At 37.5% G+C, this 17,234-nt stretch overlaps 9 protein-coding genes across 10 annotated transcripts; 5 read left to right on the top strand and 4 right to left on the bottom strand.

Annotated features, from left to right (window-relative positions):
- Positions 1 to 48: 48 nt before the first annotated feature.
- On the bottom strand, positions 49 to 1,231 carry SPOG_02075 (translation initiation factor eIF4E). The gene is made up of 3 exons (XM_013167180.1): positions 993 to 1,231; positions 750 to 924; positions 49 to 584 (listed from the first exon to the last, which is right to left on the bottom strand). The coding sequence occupies exons 1-3, from the start codon at positions 1,214 to 1,216 to the stop codon at positions 330 to 332; spliced, it is 654 nt and encodes a 217-aa protein (XP_013022634.1). The 5' UTR covers positions 1,217 to 1,231; the 3' UTR covers positions 49 to 329.
- On the top strand, positions 1,218 to 4,037 carry SPOG_02074 (methyltransferase implicated in translation). The gene is made up of 5 exons (XM_013167179.1): positions 1,218 to 1,268; positions 1,306 to 1,366; positions 1,484 to 1,751; positions 1,840 to 1,949; positions 2,000 to 4,037. Exons 1-5 carry the CDS (start codon positions 1,234 to 1,236, stop codon positions 2,186 to 2,188), a joined length of 663 nt encoding a protein of 220 aa, XP_013022633.1. The 5' UTR covers positions 1,218 to 1,233; the 3' UTR covers positions 2,189 to 4,037.
- On the bottom strand, positions 2,151 to 4,722 carry SPOG_02073 (ubiquitin-protein ligase E3). Its single transcript, XM_013167178.1, has one exon. The coding sequence runs from the start codon at positions 3,952 to 3,954 to the stop codon at positions 2,320 to 2,322; it is 1,635 nt and encodes a 544-aa protein (XP_013022632.1). The 5' UTR covers positions 3,955 to 4,722; the 3' UTR covers positions 2,151 to 2,319.
- SPOG_02072 lies at positions 4,534 to 5,863 on the top strand (the record flags this gene model as incomplete). Of its 2 annotated transcripts, XM_013167176.1 has the most annotated exons (4): positions 4,534 to 4,866; positions 4,916 to 4,987; positions 5,054 to 5,416; positions 5,453 to 5,863. In XM_013167176.1, 4 exons carry the CDS (start codon positions 4,809 to 4,811, stop codon positions 5,500 to 5,502), a joined length of 543 nt encoding a protein of 180 aa, XP_013022630.1. The 2 variants fall into 2 exon arrangements, with proteins under 2 accessions (XP_013022630.1, XP_013022631.1); XM_013167177.1 differs by having other exon boundaries at positions 4,809 to 4,866; positions 5,054 to 5,502.
- Positions 5,864 to 6,075: 212 nt separating this feature from the next.
- SPOG_02071 (transcription factor TFIIH complex subunit Tfb1) lies at positions 6,076 to 8,217 on the top strand. Its single transcript, XM_013167175.1, has 6 exons — positions 6,076 to 6,148; positions 6,186 to 6,272; positions 6,314 to 6,976; positions 7,035 to 7,218; positions 7,259 to 7,802; positions 7,853 to 8,217. Exons 1-6 carry the CDS (start codon positions 6,103 to 6,105, stop codon positions 7,931 to 7,933), a joined length of 1,605 nt encoding a protein of 534 aa, XP_013022629.1. The 5' UTR covers positions 6,076 to 6,102; the 3' UTR covers positions 7,934 to 8,217.
- Positions 8,218 to 8,272: 55 nt separating this feature from the next.
- On the top strand, positions 8,273 to 9,399 carry SPOG_02070 (ribosomal protein subunit S7). Its single transcript, XM_013167174.1, has 2 exons — positions 8,273 to 8,932; positions 8,991 to 9,399. Exons 1-2 carry the CDS (start codon positions 8,402 to 8,404, stop codon positions 9,234 to 9,236), a joined length of 777 nt encoding a protein of 258 aa, XP_013022628.1. The 5' UTR covers positions 8,273 to 8,401; the 3' UTR covers positions 9,237 to 9,399.
- On the bottom strand, positions 9,280 to 12,450 carry SPOG_02069 (RhoGEF Scd1). The gene is made up of 2 exons (XM_013167173.1): positions 12,041 to 12,450; positions 9,280 to 11,932 (listed from the first exon to the last, which is right to left on the bottom strand). The coding sequence occupies exons 1-2, from the start codon at positions 12,063 to 12,065 to the stop codon at positions 9,402 to 9,404; spliced, it is 2,556 nt and encodes an 851-aa protein (XP_013022627.1). The 5' UTR covers positions 12,066 to 12,450; the 3' UTR covers positions 9,280 to 9,401.
- On the bottom strand, positions 12,433 to 13,707 carry SPOG_02068 (uncharacterized protein). The gene is made up of 2 exons (XM_013167172.1): positions 13,574 to 13,707; positions 12,433 to 13,521 (listed from the first exon to the last, which is right to left on the bottom strand). Exons 1-2 carry the CDS (start codon positions 13,673 to 13,675, stop codon positions 12,814 to 12,816), a joined length of 810 nt encoding a protein of 269 aa, XP_013022626.1. The 5' UTR covers positions 13,676 to 13,707; the 3' UTR covers positions 12,433 to 12,813.
- A 771-nt stretch (positions 13,708 to 14,478) lies between these two features.
- On the top strand, positions 14,479 to 17,224 carry SPOG_02067 (V-type ATPase V0 subunit A). The gene is made up of 3 exons (XM_013167171.1): positions 14,479 to 14,584; positions 14,639 to 14,739; positions 14,782 to 17,224. Exons 1-3 carry the CDS (start codon positions 14,566 to 14,568, stop codon positions 17,155 to 17,157), a joined length of 2,496 nt encoding a protein of 831 aa, XP_013022625.1. The 5' UTR covers positions 14,479 to 14,565; the 3' UTR covers positions 17,158 to 17,224.
- The last annotated feature ends 10 nt before the right edge of the window (positions 17,225 to 17,234 follow it).

Below are 17,234 nucleotides of genomic sequence, written 5' to 3'. Positions count from 1 at the left end.
CCTTAGCTATAGACCCATTCATGATGACAATAAGAAAGGATCATAATTGATGTGAACAAAATAAGCAAGATTTATGGGATCATTAATTCTCGCATTGCATTGCATTGTACAAACTCATTTAGAGCCCATGGGCTGTTGTCTATTGTTTCTATAGCAATTTTATTACATCTGCGTAGCAAATAGAAAACTACATATGATACTATACAACGAACGGTATAGCAGTATCAATTTAAAAGAACCAACCGATTGCTTTTTTCACCCGAAATATATGTTTATGTATATGAATATGTATATACATATATATATCCACATAAATAGAGCGTTCTAGTTTAAACACTCATACGAGTCTTTGCACGAGTGCTACCGGATTTCGAAGAGTCTTCATGAGCGCTAAACTCAATGGTCTCAGTACGAGGCAGGTTTAATATTTGCTTAAAGCGATTGCCAATATCCAAAAGGATCTCACGGTTCGTACAAGTCTTTGTCCAAACAGCCAAACGATAGAAACCCTTTCTCATGTTGACAACAACTCCCATCACTTCTTCGCCAGTAGGATCTAAAGTTTCTCCAATAGCAGAAAGTACCTATTTTATTTTCGTTAGCATAGACATCCTGAACAAACAACGGGCAACGAAGTAAAAAAAGGACGACAGCTCCAACCAAACATGGAGATTTTTACTCCTCCTTTAAGAGGAGACATCGAAATCTATCTTCATAGAATCCCGTTACCATAATTCTTCTTTACATACCGTAGTAAGCCACATTTCATCTAAAGCGTTTCCTCCACGACCCTTGTTTTGGAAAGCCCATTTACCACCGTTTTTATTGTGAATATCTTCCCATTCAGGACGTACACCCTCACGGAAAAAGGAGTAGTCAGATTTTATGGGTAAGCTGGAAGCAGCATTGATGTTGTTGTGAATTCTATATAAAACACGCATGTTAGCATTCTTAAAGATCTTGCTATTATTCTTTCTTTTTCTCTTACTTACCCCCAAAACTCTTCCACGCTGTTAAAGGTTATTATGTTTTTTTGAAGTTCATTCCATTCAAGACCTGGAGTAGGAGGCATCAAAAACCATAATGTCCAGGGTCTTGCCAATGGATGTTTTAAATTAAAGCTTAATTTATCATCAAAAATAGTTTTTGCGGTCTCTTCCTGGGTTTCGACCGCATTTGATGCGGTCTGTGGCTCTTTTTGTTGTTCAGTCTGCATGGTTTTGGCTAGAAAGAATGAACCCCACCAAATTTTATAGCGATGCTATTGAGTATGGAAAACCCTTGAAATTTGTACTAATATTTTAGATATTGGAATGGAATTGAGCCTTCTGTAAATGGAATGTTAGGAGGTTTAGGAACTGGGCGTGTATGTATTACAACAAGACAATCCTTGTTTATGGAAGCTGCTACTAGTTATTTTGGATTCTATTCGACTATTGCTCCATAAAATTACAAGCTATATGAATGAAGCTAACGCCACAAGATTCCTCAAGTTGATGCGATTGCCTCCCGTACTTTTTTGCGTCGTTTGGATTACCGCCTCAAAAAGATCGAGAGTTTAATTGCTGCAGATTGCGGAGCAGGAATAGGAAGAGTAACGGAATCTGTGTTGCTTAAAGTCGCCTCGCATGTAGACATTGTTGAGCCGGTGGAAAAGTTTGTGTCACAAGCAAGAACCAATTTGCAGGATAAGCCTTGCTCTTTCATCTGTACCGGATTACAAAACTGGGCTCCCGAGAAAAACCGCTATGGTAAGCCAACTTGATAGCGACTGTCTACAGAGGAAGCAGATGATTTCAGCTATAACTTGTTTTTCCCCCAATGCTAATAATGACTTAGGCTTAATATGGAATCAATGGTGCCTATCCCACCTTACCGATGATGATTTGGTAGCTTATTTGCTCTCTTGTTCAGAATCGTTATGCGAACATGGAGTGATTTGCATAAAGGTAGTTGCTAGTTTCATTCAGTAGAAGATTCTAACCTCTTATAACCTTAGGAAAATGTTTCATCCTTCACGGAAAGTTTTGACGAACAAGATAGCAGCGTCACTCGCACCGATGACTCGTTCCGGAAAATATTTCAAAGAGCGAATTTAGTCATAATAGCGGAGTCTCTACAGCACGGATTTCCTGACGAACTCTACCCTGTTAAAATGTTTGCACTTGTTCCAAAACCCTCAAAGTAAGACAAAAATTACGTTCAATCAGAAAGAATAGAATGAGGAGTAATTGGAAGAGTAAATTTCATTAATATTATGAATTGGTATTGTACATAAACATATAAATCATAAACAGAAAAGACACAGCAATTGAGATTCTATGAACTGCTTGATGCAGCAGGCACGAGTTTTTTCTTTTTCTTTTTTTTAGCCTTTGTTGACGACGAGCTTGCTATTGCTGCGTTCGGTACGACAACCGTAGCATTCTTAACGTCTTCTGAATCATTAAATTTTTGAAGCTCTTGAGAAGCAGATATTGTAAACATTAAATCCCTTAACTGATCTGATAAATCAGAAATTTGCTGCTGCATAGAGACAATTTCCTCAACTTTCTTGTTATGCCTAGCCTCTAAGGATTGAATTCGCATCAACAAATTCTCGTTCATGCTCTTTTCTTCGTCGTAATCATGCCTCCATTGGATTATTTCCGAAGAAAGCTTCTTGATTTTGTTATCCTTCTTCTTCAAATTACCTTCAGCAACATCCACCCGCGAACGAAGTTCATTATTAGCATTTGAAGAGGCTGTGGTAATCTTGGACTTTAGAGTTATTTCTTCATTCGAACGAGTTAGCTTTTCCGCCATAGAAGATAGTTGTGATTCATAAAATATACGCTGAGATTCCAACTGCGAAGTTAAGATTTGAGTGTATTCAAGCCCCATTTTCTCACGGATCTTTAAGTTTGACTGGTCGAAAGCAGAACTTTCTCCGGCCGGCTTTGAATCATTCGATAGTTCAACCACTTTTCCATCTAGCTCGGACTGCAGCAAGCGATGGACGTAGCTATCGCCTGCATAATCCCAAACCCGTTGACTTTCTAAATTCATAGCATAGCAATGATTGGTTTCAATAAAATGCTGCTTTGCATGAGCATCATGATATCTGCCACAGCCAATATTACCGCAGATAAGACACATCCACAGATCCTCTTCACATGAGCAGGCAAAGCATTTCCCAGAATGACGGAGGGCTTGATCTTTTTGGGTATATCTACAAACGGGGCAAGAAGAGTTCCCCCATTTTTGTAAGCATTGACAATGGAAGGTATGCTGACAAGCAATAGTGATAAGTCCTGTTACCGAAGAGTCCATTCTCTCAAGACATACCACACATGTAGGAAGCTCTACAAGGGAGGGCGTAGGCGGAGCCAAGGGGCGTGAGAAAGTAGATGCTCGTGAAGTAATGTTCATCAAAGGTGTAGGGGAATCTGAAGGGCTTTCAACTTGAATCTCATCAACGTGAACGACATGGCATGTCTCGGGCTCTATTTGACTGAAAGCTTTTCCATTATATTCAGAAAAGAAACGAATTACACTGACTTGATCAACGAATTTCAAAAGAGCGAGAATCCGATTCTGGACTTTCGTCCTCAACAGGCGAATATGACTTATAGACCTACAACTCTTTTCTCCCAAAAATCCGAGTATATCTGAAGGCGACATATATAGAGGGATAGCCAGAATAGCAAGAAGGAGTCCGGGTGCACGGAATTCACTGGTCATATCTGGAATTTCTTTGTACAAATGAATAATCCCATGACCCAGACTAACTTCTTCTACCCTTGGGACATGAGTTTGCTGGTGGTCCATAGAAATAATTGAGATTTCTTCCAAGCGAAACCCTGCGTGTTCTTTTGGAGGCCACCTGGTGTTTTTTTTGGATTTATTTTCGTTTTTTAATGAAAATATATCTTGAACGGGATTTTCACAAACAATTTTTATGTAATAATGCATGCATTGACAGTTTCTACAAAGGTGGATGGCAAAATGGAAGTCAGTATAAGCAATAAAATAGTAAATGAAGAAAGCTGATGAAGGACTAATCCATAAGGATAGAAATCATATAAAAATTAAAAGAAGAAAAAGCATACGCACAAGTTCATCTCCTATCAATCGAAAGAAGATGAAGGAAATAGCCAGAAGAGTTATGAATGGAGTAGGCTGAACAGCATAAGGAGTTTTCTTTTGCTGTAAAACAGTCTATAAGAATTTCAAAAAAACCGAAAAGTAGGAACAAGTAGCGAAAAGACTTTCACTCAATGTTTAAGCACTCATAAGAAGTTCCGTAGAAATTGGTTTAGTATGCAAGAAGTAATTTAAACATAGACAATTTCATCTTTATATAACAACCATTGGGCTCCTTCGTAGTCCAAAAGCTACCTGTTGAAGACTGTAAGCCCTGAAGGCTTTAACTCATAAAAGCTAGGATAAACAACTTATAGAGCTATATTTATTTATAAAATACTTGTTTAAAAGAAGATGCCATATTCGAAATGGAGAATATCAGATTTAAAAAACGAGTGCACTTCCATACGAACCTCTCTTTTACAACGCTCGTTTCACTAGCGGTGAAAGGGTAGTCTAGTTTGCCATTGTATACTAAAGTGAAGTCGATTACATTATAAAAAAAGTGGATAAAGTAGCAGGCTGGAACGATTCAGAACGATTTCTTAAAGAGAAAAAGGAAAGGAACGTCCAGGGCTCTGTAGAAGTGGTTTTGGGATATTTATGTGAATGAAATAAGTAGAAAGAAGGAGACTACATCTGATGATTTTACATGTCTAAATTTGGCAATTCAAACAATAGCCATGCCAGAGGAAAACACACAAGAAGTTGGCATGAATCTGCTACTAGAATTAGCCGATGGTATAACTTTTTATTCTGTTGAAAGCTTTGTTTTCTCACTCCTATTTAGTGCTGGATGCAACACCAGACGATTTGTCTTCGGATTTTACTAAAATCCATTGTTTAGAAGAAGAAATCAAGGGTATGTGATCTCCGTAAATGATGAATAGTACGCCAATTCAAATATGTGTACTAATCACCAATTTAGAAATGCAAATGGCTTTGGATGCTTCCGTTCACAAAATCATGAGCTCAAATGCAACACCAGACCAAAGATCTTCCATAATACAAAACATCGTTAATCTTGTAGAGAAGAACTCGCCCCTTCTTCATAAAAAAGCTCATATATCCATGCATACAGAGGCTGTGTCCAAGCGGAATTTTTCGAGGCTGCAGACTTGCTTTCAGGCAATGGAAATGATGTATCCTCATTTTTTTATTCCATATGCTGCTGCCCCAGAGCCTCTAGTACCCCGCAGTGGGAAACGATTGCCTACTAGAACGTCGAAGCGGCGACAAGGAAGAGAACCCGACTCTAGGGACACAAGTGAGAAAAAACAGAAACATGATGGTATTGAATCCTTTATCCCCTCTTCTAACTTTACAGATCAACAATCAGACGCTTCCACAGTAGCAGGTTCAAGTGATATTCCATAAAACAAAATTCATTATGTGACAAGCGGGTCCTTGCACATTGGTCTACTTTCTTTTTATAAAAAATTTATTTTCCTAATTCTCTCTCTCTCTCTCTCTTGTTTTTTCTCCTTCCTCTTCTCCCATGACAGTATTCTTTTACATGATTTTGGATAGTCAATAGTCAATATGTAGTACCGCTTTGGTCCACTTTTTACTGTGCTACTTTATTGGCTTCTCATTCATTTTGCTAAGAATAATTGCATTGTGTCTACGTTCGCTGGTCCAAAACAATTCCCCATGTTCGTCTTTATTGTTTAAGTAATATATGAATTTATTCATGACTTCATGTCATCCTCATAATCCCTCAATGTCTTAAATGGACTATAACATGTATAATTTGACAGTATAACCAAACCAAGAAGCCTGCATTTGACAGGAAAATCAATATAGACAAAATCATCCTGAGAAGTAAATTACAGATGAATTTATATTTCCTTGAAACTATAGTAAATATTAGAAGAACTCTATAAACCTCTATTCTTTGCTTGATGAATTGAACTTCCTTGGAAGATGAAACATGCCAAATTTTAGAATCGCCATTTCCCACTACCACTTTTGAAAATGGGGGATCGAATAGAGACATATGCTTACTTTAAAAAGAAATTGGGTAAGATTGAAATTGACTTGGTTTTGCTAATTTATAGGTGTTATATCAGTGGACAGCAGGTTGAAATGGACCGCTGAAGGAAAGACGAATCCAGCGATTGATATCTCTTTTGATGCAATAGCAAGTAAGGATAGCTATACTGTTTCATTAAAGCTTACAGAAAAGATTTGCAAATGACACCAGCATCGTCTCCCAAGATCATGGTTCGTGTTTTTATCATTATGAACAAAGGCGAGGAGCCTACTCCCTTGGTGTTTAGCTTTACGAATACAAATAATGCTCGCGGAAATTGTGAGATGGTCACCGGAGAGCTCCAAAAAGCAATCACTAGGCAACGGGATAATACAGTTTCCGATGAGAAATCATTTGGAGTGGAATCCCTGAACCAGAAGAATCTCTTGGAGGATATTGACTTACAAGAATCACTTTTGACGAGCAACAGTGAGATGTTTCAAACATTTAAAGAAGCAGTCATGAAAGGCCACTTGAGTAATGAGCAATTTTGGTCTACGCGATTACATTTGCTACGCGCCCATGCTGTCGAAAGATCACAACAACGCGGACCATATAATGTTCTATCTTCTATAAAGCCAAAGACTGTGGATAACCAAATGAAGGTGTCTTTGACCCGCCAACAAATTCATGATATGTTTGAACAACACCCGCTTCTTCGAAAAGTTTATAACAAGCATGTCCCTCCATTAGCTGAAGGAGAGTTTTGGAGTAGGTTTTTTCTGTCAAAGCTGTGTAAAAAGTTTCGCGGAGATCGGATTACTCCTATGGATCCTTATGATGACATTATGGACCAATATTTAGAAGCCAATGAGGGTATTATTTTTACCAATTTCAACTTTGCTTTTTGAATTTATTGCTAACACTATTGTAGAAGATTCGGCTAGGAAGGATGAACCTCCTCCATCTCATGTACTCGATATTGAGGGAAATTTACAAAACGCAAGTGTACTTGCTGAATTACGCCCGGACATTACAATGCGTATAGATAAAGAGGCTGTTCCTTTTATGAAAAATATCAACCAGTTATCAGAACGACTTTTGGAGAAAAGTCTGGGGTAAGGAAACAGTAGAAAGTCTATGCTGACTCGACTATAGGAATTCAAAACGACTAAAGACTGAAACTGAAAATCAATATTTGCAAGAGTCTGGATTCCATGATTTAGAAGAAGATCGCACAGATTCCAAAGTCATATTGAATATACAAGAACAGGATCGATTCTTAGAAACAAATTTTGCCCCTTCGTCAAAGCAGTCTATGGAAGAACCCCTGCCGCCTCTGGAAACTTTGCAAAGTCTTTACCAAGAGGAAAATGTGCAACTAGATAGTATGGATCGCGACATAAATGCGTTGGCAGAGGCTGCTCAACAGCTTACCCATGCTATGAGAGAAAAATATGAGTTCGAGACTCATGGTTCTGATATGAATATTCCAAAAGAATTAAAGGAAGAGGTAACTATGTGTCATACTGTAAGTGTCGAGTTCTTACACCAGTTTTGGAGTGCCTTGCTTAGTCCAAACTATGCTGATAAAAAAATCATGGAACCTCTACAGCATGCATTATTGAATTCAAAGACTCGGGTGGATGCCATAGTTTCTCAAGCGAAAAAGCAAAACGTCAATCCGTCTTATATCTATCAGGTAAGGTTTATTTCGTCTCGTGTATACGTTGCTAATGAGAATGTTCATAGTTGGTTTCCTCAATCCTTTCATCCATTGATGTTGCATTAGGGGAATATCAAAGAAGAATATCCATCACTCCTTCAACTTAAAAGGAGTTTTCATCTTCGTTTTAATCATGATGCTTATTTTACGACTGACTATTTAATGAACCATCGATAATCTGACTTTAAAAGAATCGATACCGAACGAATGTGTTGGGGAATTGGGTTTTCAGACATTCTTTAGTACTGTAAATTAGAAAAAACATGCAACTTCGTCAGAATACGAATAATACCCATTTGTAAAAATGGTTCATAAAACAAATTTATACTTCAGCTATGAATTTCAATATTCTTTCTATTAAATGAAATAAAACTATAAATATATAAATACAGTTTCATTCTTTCATATTGCACTTATTAGCTGTATAATATATACCTGGTGTAAGTGCACTAATGCTAGAATTGTTTTGTAACACCAACTCACATGGAAAGAGACCTGAATCTTTCTTTAATAAAGAAAAGACAGTTGCTATCCTAATTCTATATAAAATAGGTCTTTAAAAAGGTAGTTTTATAATGTTTAATGTTGGAGCCAGTGTGTTGAGGGCTGTTAAGTTCCCTATATTTCAAGGCATACGAACGACATATTTTACAAATACAAAATCTATCTCCTGCGACCGTCTGCGCTCATTTCAAAGTTTAAGTTATCAACGGAATAAGCAACCATCGTCCGCAGCAAATGGAGGAAATGAATGGAGCAGTCCTGGCTTAGAAAATCTACTTGCTCAACTACAGGAAGCGGTTGGTGAAACAACAAAGACGAATGATGATATGGTAGCAGGTCCTCGAGAAGAAAAATTGGAGGATAACTTTTTGGATACTGTTTGGCCTGAACCTGCGAACCCAGTGGAAGAGATCATCAATCGGCCTTTCCAAGTAGACCCAGCTGTGCAACATTTAGTCAACATGATTATGAGGGACGGAAAAAAAACAAAGGCAGAGAAAATTGTGGCTACTGCATTGACCATTGTACAAAAAGAAAAAGGAAAAAACCCAGTGGTATTGCTGAGGCAGGCTTTAGCTGATATTTCACCCATCATGAAATTGGTAAGTTACACTGACGGGTTCTTTTTTATAATACATTTACATACTAACATGCGATAAGATAACTGCTAAACGATTCAATAAGGGCGTCGAGTTCCCTATTCCCTTGAAAGAGAAGCAAAGGAGGAGGATAGCCATTAAATGGGTTTTGGATTCATCTAAATCGCATAGTTCAAAACGACTTTCGGAAAGACTTGCTAAAGAAATTGTCGCAATTCTTGATAATACCAGTTCTTGTTTCAAAAAGAGGGATCATTTGCATAAGATGTGTCTGGTCAATCGTGGTAATGCCCCTATTCGTGTATAGTTTTCCTTATCTACCGTTTAATGTATGTAAACGTGTACCTGCTGGGAATCTTTTCATTTTCATCGATACGCTCACTCCATATACTTTGAAAATTTTATTGTAATGTATGCTAAATTCCTCTATATAAATAAGATCAATAATATGCAATCTAGTCATTAGCAAAGCTTAATAATAAACAACGTGTAAGGTTGTAGTAATCATGCCCTTGTTTTGTTTTGGATCTAAGATTTCATAAGTACATGTCTCAAATGCCATTAAAACATCCTCATCAGAAGTAATCGTAATAAAATCACCATCTTCATCTATATACTTTAGCCGGACCCTAAATGAACCATCATCCTTCATAATACCACTTAACTTTATCTTGTGCTCCACTTTGCCTAGCAATTCACCATAACTAATATTTCGCGGAACAACAAGTACAAAACTCGCTTCATGGAGTTGTAAACGGACCATAACTGGATCGCTTCTTACCAAAGAAGCTGCATCTAAAGTATCCGATTCACCCCTATGAGGAACAGATCCGGAGTCATATTTGTACGTATCATTGTAAGATAATCGATTACTGGAATGATCACTTTGCTGTATTTTGGAAAAATCTGGCATATCCTCATAAATCCCAGATTCTGAATCATCAACTTGCGAGTGCTGTCTAGAAATATTTGAGCGACTATAGTTATAGTCGCTTAAAAGCGAATTCACCTGACTTAGATGAGAAGTTTGGCTCGCTCCCGAGGGATTGGATACAGTCGATGAGGAATCGTTACCGACAAACTCTGAAGCCGTTTGCGAGTTTCTGGAAACGGACCTGCCTAAGTCCTCGCCATTGAGGCGTAAATCTGGGTATCCAAGCTTATCAGGACTAGCACGTTGATTTCCTCTAGAATAGCCGTTTTTAGAAAACGGACTAGGATTGGATAACGGGGCTGAAAAGTTTAATGTCTGAGTCATAGTATCATCAAGTGAATGTGTGCGCATTAAATATGGTTTTGAAGGGCTACCAATCTTGATAGATCCGGTATTATCCAAACCATGGTGACCTAAGGAAGTAGATGATGTGTTACGGACGTCTTTAGAAGAGCTATCTGTTTTTTTTATGAGCCTGCTTAAAGTTGAAAGCCACAACCTTTGGCTTTCTTCATTCCTTAACTTCAATACAAAAGATTCATTATGTGGGTCACCTCTCCAAAAGATGTGAAGGGCATAAGGATCGGCATTTGTATTCGGAACAACGGCAATAACATTAGAAACCAAAATTCTTCCTTTAAGTTGAAGAGTATCTAGTCTCTTTGGCTTTTTATTTATGCTTATGCTGCGTGCCTGCTTTTTTAAAGGGGAAAGTTCTTTGCAACATAAAAGTATTTTTTCGAATAGATAGACGTAATACTCCCGTTCTATATCGGCTTTAGAGACGCTAACGACGTCCCATAATAAAAGCTGTCCAAAAAAATTCAATGAGTAGCCTTTCCAATCAATAACGCGCTGCTCAAGCTCATCAATCGCAGTCTTATTTTCATGAATACGCCTGGTTTCGTTCACTTTATTAGCTATACGTACGACACAAGCCATTCCTTGTCTTAATTCTTCTTCATGTGGATAGTTAAGAGGAGTGTTTTTAATTAACTGAGACAAAAGAAGGGGATATTTACAAATTCTTTGGATGGGCTTGATTAGCAACGCAGGAAACTCGTAAGAAGGTTCCAAGAGATAGCTCAATTCGCTGAGTTGTGCTTGATTATCGATGATTAATTGCTGAGCAGTGGGGTAATTCAAACAAAATACTTGATAAACAGAAAAGCGCTCTTCTAAAGCCAAAAACAATGCACCTATTCGTTGCTCTTGGGGTGGTAATGACAGATTCATTTCCAACCCAACTAGAAACCTTCTTTGAAAATCAAGAATTTCGTTAAGATTGGTAAAGATTTTCAGTATCGTTTCAAGGGATAAGACTTTGCGCTGCTGCAATGCAGTCATGAAGACTGACAGAAATTCCAAATCTTGAATATACTTTAATTCAGTTTCGTAAATTTCTGCAAGAACCCTTTGACCACTTTCTATAAGATAATGAAGCATACCTGGTGATTTTTCTTTAGGAGTTTCCAAAAGACGACCAGGTGGATTAGTGGGTAAATTTTCAAATTTATCTAGCAAAGTCTCAACGGTCCACAGTGCTTTTATTAATGAAGAAGTAGAATCGCTAAAGATCTCAGATATGGAAAAGAGAACATTATCCCCAAACCCTAAATTTTTTTTGCACATCAACAGAAACCTATAGAGCTCCGCTTTACAAGCATTTGTGTTTTCCAAAGTAACTGAATAATTCACATTTACGGGTTGTTCTGGGGAAACTGCATTGTATAAAGCGCAAAGAGGGTAGCCGAAACGGCAGAACAACCACAATTCAGTTACTGGATCATCGTACGGAATTCCATTAATGTGCAAAATCTTAAAGGGAGTAACATCAGCAACGGAATGTATAAACTCCAGAATATTTTGAAGACCTGGGATTTGTAGTAAACGCTTCCGTATATTTTCGCAACGCCTGTATAAAGATACAGTATTTTCTAAAGTATTTATGACTTTAGAAGGAGGTTGAAGTAAGCGAAGCTTCATATACTCAGAAATACTAGTATCATCTTTGTTAACTAAGCTTGTGGTACTAGAATTCACATAAGTTGGGAGTGATTTGGAAGAAACTATTTCCTGTTAGCTCTAGAAGTTGAAAGAAAAACATAAAACACGTTCATAGAAACATGCTTTCTTGCATCCTCAGCTTATCCTGCAGATGACTTATCTATATATACCTTTCCTTGACTGACGAGTTGGCATTCTTCTAAGCTATCATTCAAAACCTTTTTTTCTATTTTAAACAAAATAGATATCAATTTTATCCTTCTCCGAACTGAAGGATAGAGTCAACCGCTCTCATATAGTACAACGCTTGGTTTAAGCGACAAACTCAAAAGCTGAGTAAAACACGATTAACCTAAAAAAATCATACACAAAAATGATATTTTCAATAGATTTTTAAGCAGAAAATTCCTTTATTTCCACGAATTCTAGCGTTTTAAAGCAATTGTAGGGAAAACTAGGATCCTTGGTGTATTGTTTAAGTGGCAGGACAAGTGGTTTAGTGGTGTCGCTACTTAGCATAAAATAATTTTACGTACTCTACCGCATTATCTGAAAAGGGCGAGAGAAAGAAAAATAAACAAACTTGAAGAGCATGGTAGGAATCGTTAGGATGAAAGAAAAGGAATTCTTGTAATTTGATATAATCATAATAAAAAACAATAGATTTACGAAAAGACAGTGAAGCTTGAATGCGACATCGTAATTATCAAATAAAAATCGTTAGAAAAGATATTCATTGGGAATTGAGGAACCTTTTAACGCCAAAAACCAAAAACAAAATATAAAAGAAACCAGGTATATAGGATATAAAAAGAACGGAACGTTGAACGCTCAAGAGTAACGAAAAGATTGAGCTCATTACAGCTCAAAACAAAGCCGGAGAATAAGGATATATTAAAAAGCTTATATCTATAGAAGGAATACAAGATTCAGCTCACCTTCATTACAAAAGATTATCGTCTGCCCCATCATTGACAGAGGAATAGATATTGGATAGTTTCTCAGACAGCAGTTCGCTTCGAAAAAAGTATTGTCGTAATTGAAGCAAGCAATCGGGAGGGATGTTTCCAGCATTGCTTATTTCTCGTAGATATGTGTTTTGTTCTGCACTTAGTCTTTGCCAATCTAGAAGAACATTCGCCAATGTCTCTTTATTCAAAGAAGAGTCAGAGACTCGTGGAGGTGGTTGATGCAGTTCAACGGATTTCATATCCGATGGTTGTTTTGCGAGGGATTTGCTAATTCGCTGAAGATCAGCAAGAATGGAGTAAATAGACATGTCAGAGGAAGTACTCGGATCCTCCAATAGATCAAGTCTTTCCAACTGCGATTGCACTTCCCTCAAAGATGTATATAGGGTTGTGAGTACGTCTTTGGAAATGGAGAATTTTTTGCTTTCCTTTTCTATATGTAACGTCCCTTGCATAAGTGTACCCACTAGTTTCGACAAACGACTGACTTCAGCAACCCGCCATTTCCCTTCCATATCCTCTAACAACTTTTTGGAAGCTTCGAAATCTGCAAGCGGCGTCTTGAAATCATCGGACTTGTTCCTCTCATTGCCTATTGCTTCTAGGACTTTGGCGTACGCTGCTTGATACTTAACTTTCTTTTCCAAAGTCTCTTTTTTTGCTCTTAAAAATAAATATTTCTATGCAACCTGTTAGCTATGATTCTCAAGCGTCACTTTTGTGCAATCGTACATTTTGCGAATCAGTGAAACCTGCATCATCATGCAGCTTTTCTTTGCTACTTTCCAACAGAGATTGATTTAAAACATACGAATAATCTGGCGATAAAACCATAACTAGTCAAACGACACTCAAAGGCTTCTACCGAGTTTCATTCTTACTGAAAAACTATTGTTTGATTGTTACTTGTCAATGTCGTTTCAAGGTAACATCTAGTAAACAGAGCGAACATGAAAACAAATATAAGTAAAAAGCAGATAATTCTAAACAAAAAAAAAATCAATGAAGTGGTCTATTGTGTGGTTTTTCTGTAAAAATTGGATTTCTAATGGAAAGGCTGAATGAGAAAGATCCTTTTTCGGATTCTTCAATGATCATCGTTCATATATTTGGGTCATAATGCATATCGCATTCCACATTCCTTCTTCTGGAGGGGGGAGATCATCGATTACAAAGAAGAAGATTTAAATTTTAAAGAAAGTATGCAAGCTAAATACTCTATAGTTGGTTTGGTCGCCTTCGTGCTTTGTCTGCTTTGGTGAATGGAATGAAAAAAAAGGAAACATCTCACAAACAAAAGACTTTTCATTAAACATGTAGTAAAAGCCAATGAGCTCTTATTTTGTACAACTATTAGCTTTTTTTTTCACTAGCTAGCTTCTTTTGCTTTACAAACTTATACATAAATTCCTGGTAGCACACACAGGGCCAAGTATATTTGAAGATTGGAGTATTTTTTTCCAAGCTTTTATTTTCGTTCATTTATTTATTCTATCATCCTTTAGTTATACTGAATTCAATATATTGCATATGTCATCGCAATGACTCATGTTGAAAACTTTTTGAATTTTCTTTAGTATTTAATTTCAAAGTAAAAAAAAAACAAGAAATTTATAATTGATTGTATTACAGAAATTAAAAAAAGCTGCTGTCTTCCTTAAGAGTTATCTTCGTCTTTGATATAATCATTAGGCATTCCCAGCCTTAGCACACTTATCCTCGACATGTCACGCTCACTGTATAGTAAGTAAAATATGACTTGTGTAGCAAGTAATACAGACTAACAATGGCTTTTAGGATCTGAGGACGTCTCTTTGGTGCAGTTATACCTGCCGACGGAGTCCGTCAGGCCCATAATGTTGGCATTAGGGGAATTGTCAACTATTCATTTCAAAGATGTAAGCATTCATCTGACAATATATTGGCTAACATTGAATTAGCTAAACAAAGATGTGGTAGCGTTTCATAGGTCTTTTGTTCGAGAAATTCGACGTTTAGATGAAGCTGAACGTCAACTACGTTACCTTCATTCAGAGATTGCCTTAAACAGCATCAATATTCCCGAGCATCATCTTCCTAAAAATTATGAAATTACCTTAGAAACGACCACAATCGAGGATATAATTGAGAAGATCTCTCGCTTGGAGGTGCGCGTCAGACAACTAGTGGAGTCAAGCCGAGCACTGAACATAAAGTATCTTCAACAATTAGAATATTCAAACGTCTTGTCAAAAGTTGATTCCTTTTTCGCAAAAAGTACCAATGCTCATAATCCTCTTAATGTCAATCCCGATAGTGGTTCCATTATGGCTGGAGAAGACGATGCAACTGCTCCGCTTATCGAGAACGCTTTAGAATTAGGAACTACTGGTTCTTTTAATAGTGAAGATACTGGAGCTCGAACTTCTATTTCTCTTGATTTTGTTACAGGTATTATCCCGTCTGTGAAGTTTCAATTTTTGGAACGAATCCTTTGGCGTACTCTCCGTGGTAACCTCTATATTTACCAAACCCGCGCTGACGATTCTGTCATCCATGGTACCGAAGATGCTGAAGAAAAAACAGTGTTTTTAGTTTTCGCCCATGGTACTCAAATTCTTTCCAGAATCCGTCGAATCTCAGAAAGCTTAGGTGCCACCCTCTTTTCCGTTGACGAAGATTCCTCCATTCGCGCTGGGCAAGTTCAGCAGGTGAATGGAAATATCAGTGACATTTTTGCCGTATTAGAAAACACTCGCTCTGCTCTTTACACAGAACTTGCTTTCATTGCCGAACACATTTCTTCCTGGGAATCTATTTTACATAAGGACAAGGTTGTTTATCAAGCTATGAATTTGTTTAGTTATGATCAAAACCACAAGTGCCTTATCGCTGAAGGATGGTGCCCAACCACTAACCTTCCGCTGGTACAAAAAACGCTTCGTGACATTTCTGATTTAGTTGATTCTCAAGCGCCGTCTATTCTTAATATCATTCGTACTTCAGAAACTCCCCCTACCTATTTCCGAGTAAATAAGTTTACTGAAGCTTTTCAATCGCTTATCGATTCTTATGGGGTGGCTACTTATCGCGAGGTGAACCATGGAATCGTTGCTATTGTCACATTCCCTTTTTTATTCGCTATTATGTTTGGTGACTTGGGCCATGGCGCAATAATGGCTTGTGTAGCTCTAATGTTTATAATGCACGAGAAGACCTTGGCTGCCAAGAAGGATTTGGATGAAATTCTAGGCATGATCTTTTACGGCCGTTATATGGTACTTTTGATGGGTTTATTCTCTATGTACGTTGGTTTCATTTATAACGATTTATTCAGTAAACCAATGTCTATCTTTACTTCTCGTTGGGCATGGCCTGTAAAAAGCGAAGATACTGCTGCCAAAGCTATTCAAACGGGCACATATCCAATAGGTATTGATCCTGCTTGGCATAGCGCGGACAATAATCTTTTGTTCATGAATTCTTATAAAATGAAAGTTTCTGTTGTCATCGGTGTTATCCATATGACTTATTGTCTCTTCCTTTCTTTGTCAAATTATCGATTTTTTAATCGTAAATTGGATATATATGCCGTTTTCCTTCCATCCCTTATATTTTTGGAAGCAATTTTTGGATATCTCGTTGTTACAATTATATATAAATGGAGTGTGGATTGGAAAGCTAACAACTGGCAGCCTCCTAGCTTACTGAATATGCTCATTCTCATGTTTTTATCACCTGGAAAAATTGAAGAGCCTTTGTTTAGAGGTCAAAAACAGTTACAAATTATCCTTGTCCTTGCTGCCTTAATTTGTATTCCATGGCTCTTATGTGCTAAACCTTATGCTTTATGGCGAGACCATCGCCGACAAGATGCCAAGTATCAATCTGTTGACGATTCACAAAATGTTGATGAAGCTGAAGTCTTGCTTGACGTTGAAAATGAGGTGCCCCAAGAAGAAGGTTTTGATTTTGGTGAAATCATTATTCATCAAGTCATTCACACTATTGAATTCTGCTTAGGTTGTATCTCCCATACGGCTAGTTACCTTCGTTTATGGGCTTTGTCGCTGGCTCACAACCAACTTTCGACCGTTTTGTGGAACATGACTTTAGCTAACGCATTTCGAATGACAGGTGTAGTTGGTTCCATCTTCATAGTAATCCTTTTCGCGTTTTGGTTTATAGTTACGTGCCTTGTTTTGGTGGCTATGGAAGGTACTAGTGCCATGCTTCACAGTCTTCGTCTACACTGGGTGGAAGGCATGTCAAAACACTTTGAAGGTGAAGGTTATGCTTTTACCCCTTTTACCTTTCTGCAATCGGCGGCTGACTGAATAGAATGAAGTTTCCTTTGATTAATATTCCAAAAATTGAGCCAAACTAATAAGTTGCTTTTAATTCAATAAATAAC

This window comes from Schizosaccharomyces cryophilus (genome assembly GCF_000004155.1).
Source record: "Schizosaccharomyces cryophilus OY26 unplaced genomic scaffold supercont4.2, whole genome shotgun sequence".
Taxonomy (NCBI): domain Eukaryota; kingdom Fungi; phylum Ascomycota; class Schizosaccharomycetes; order Schizosaccharomycetales; family Schizosaccharomycetaceae; genus Schizosaccharomyces; species Schizosaccharomyces cryophilus.
The sequence above is the reverse complement of the archived record's forward strand: the minus strand, read 5'-3'. Positions and strand labels throughout refer to the sequence as shown.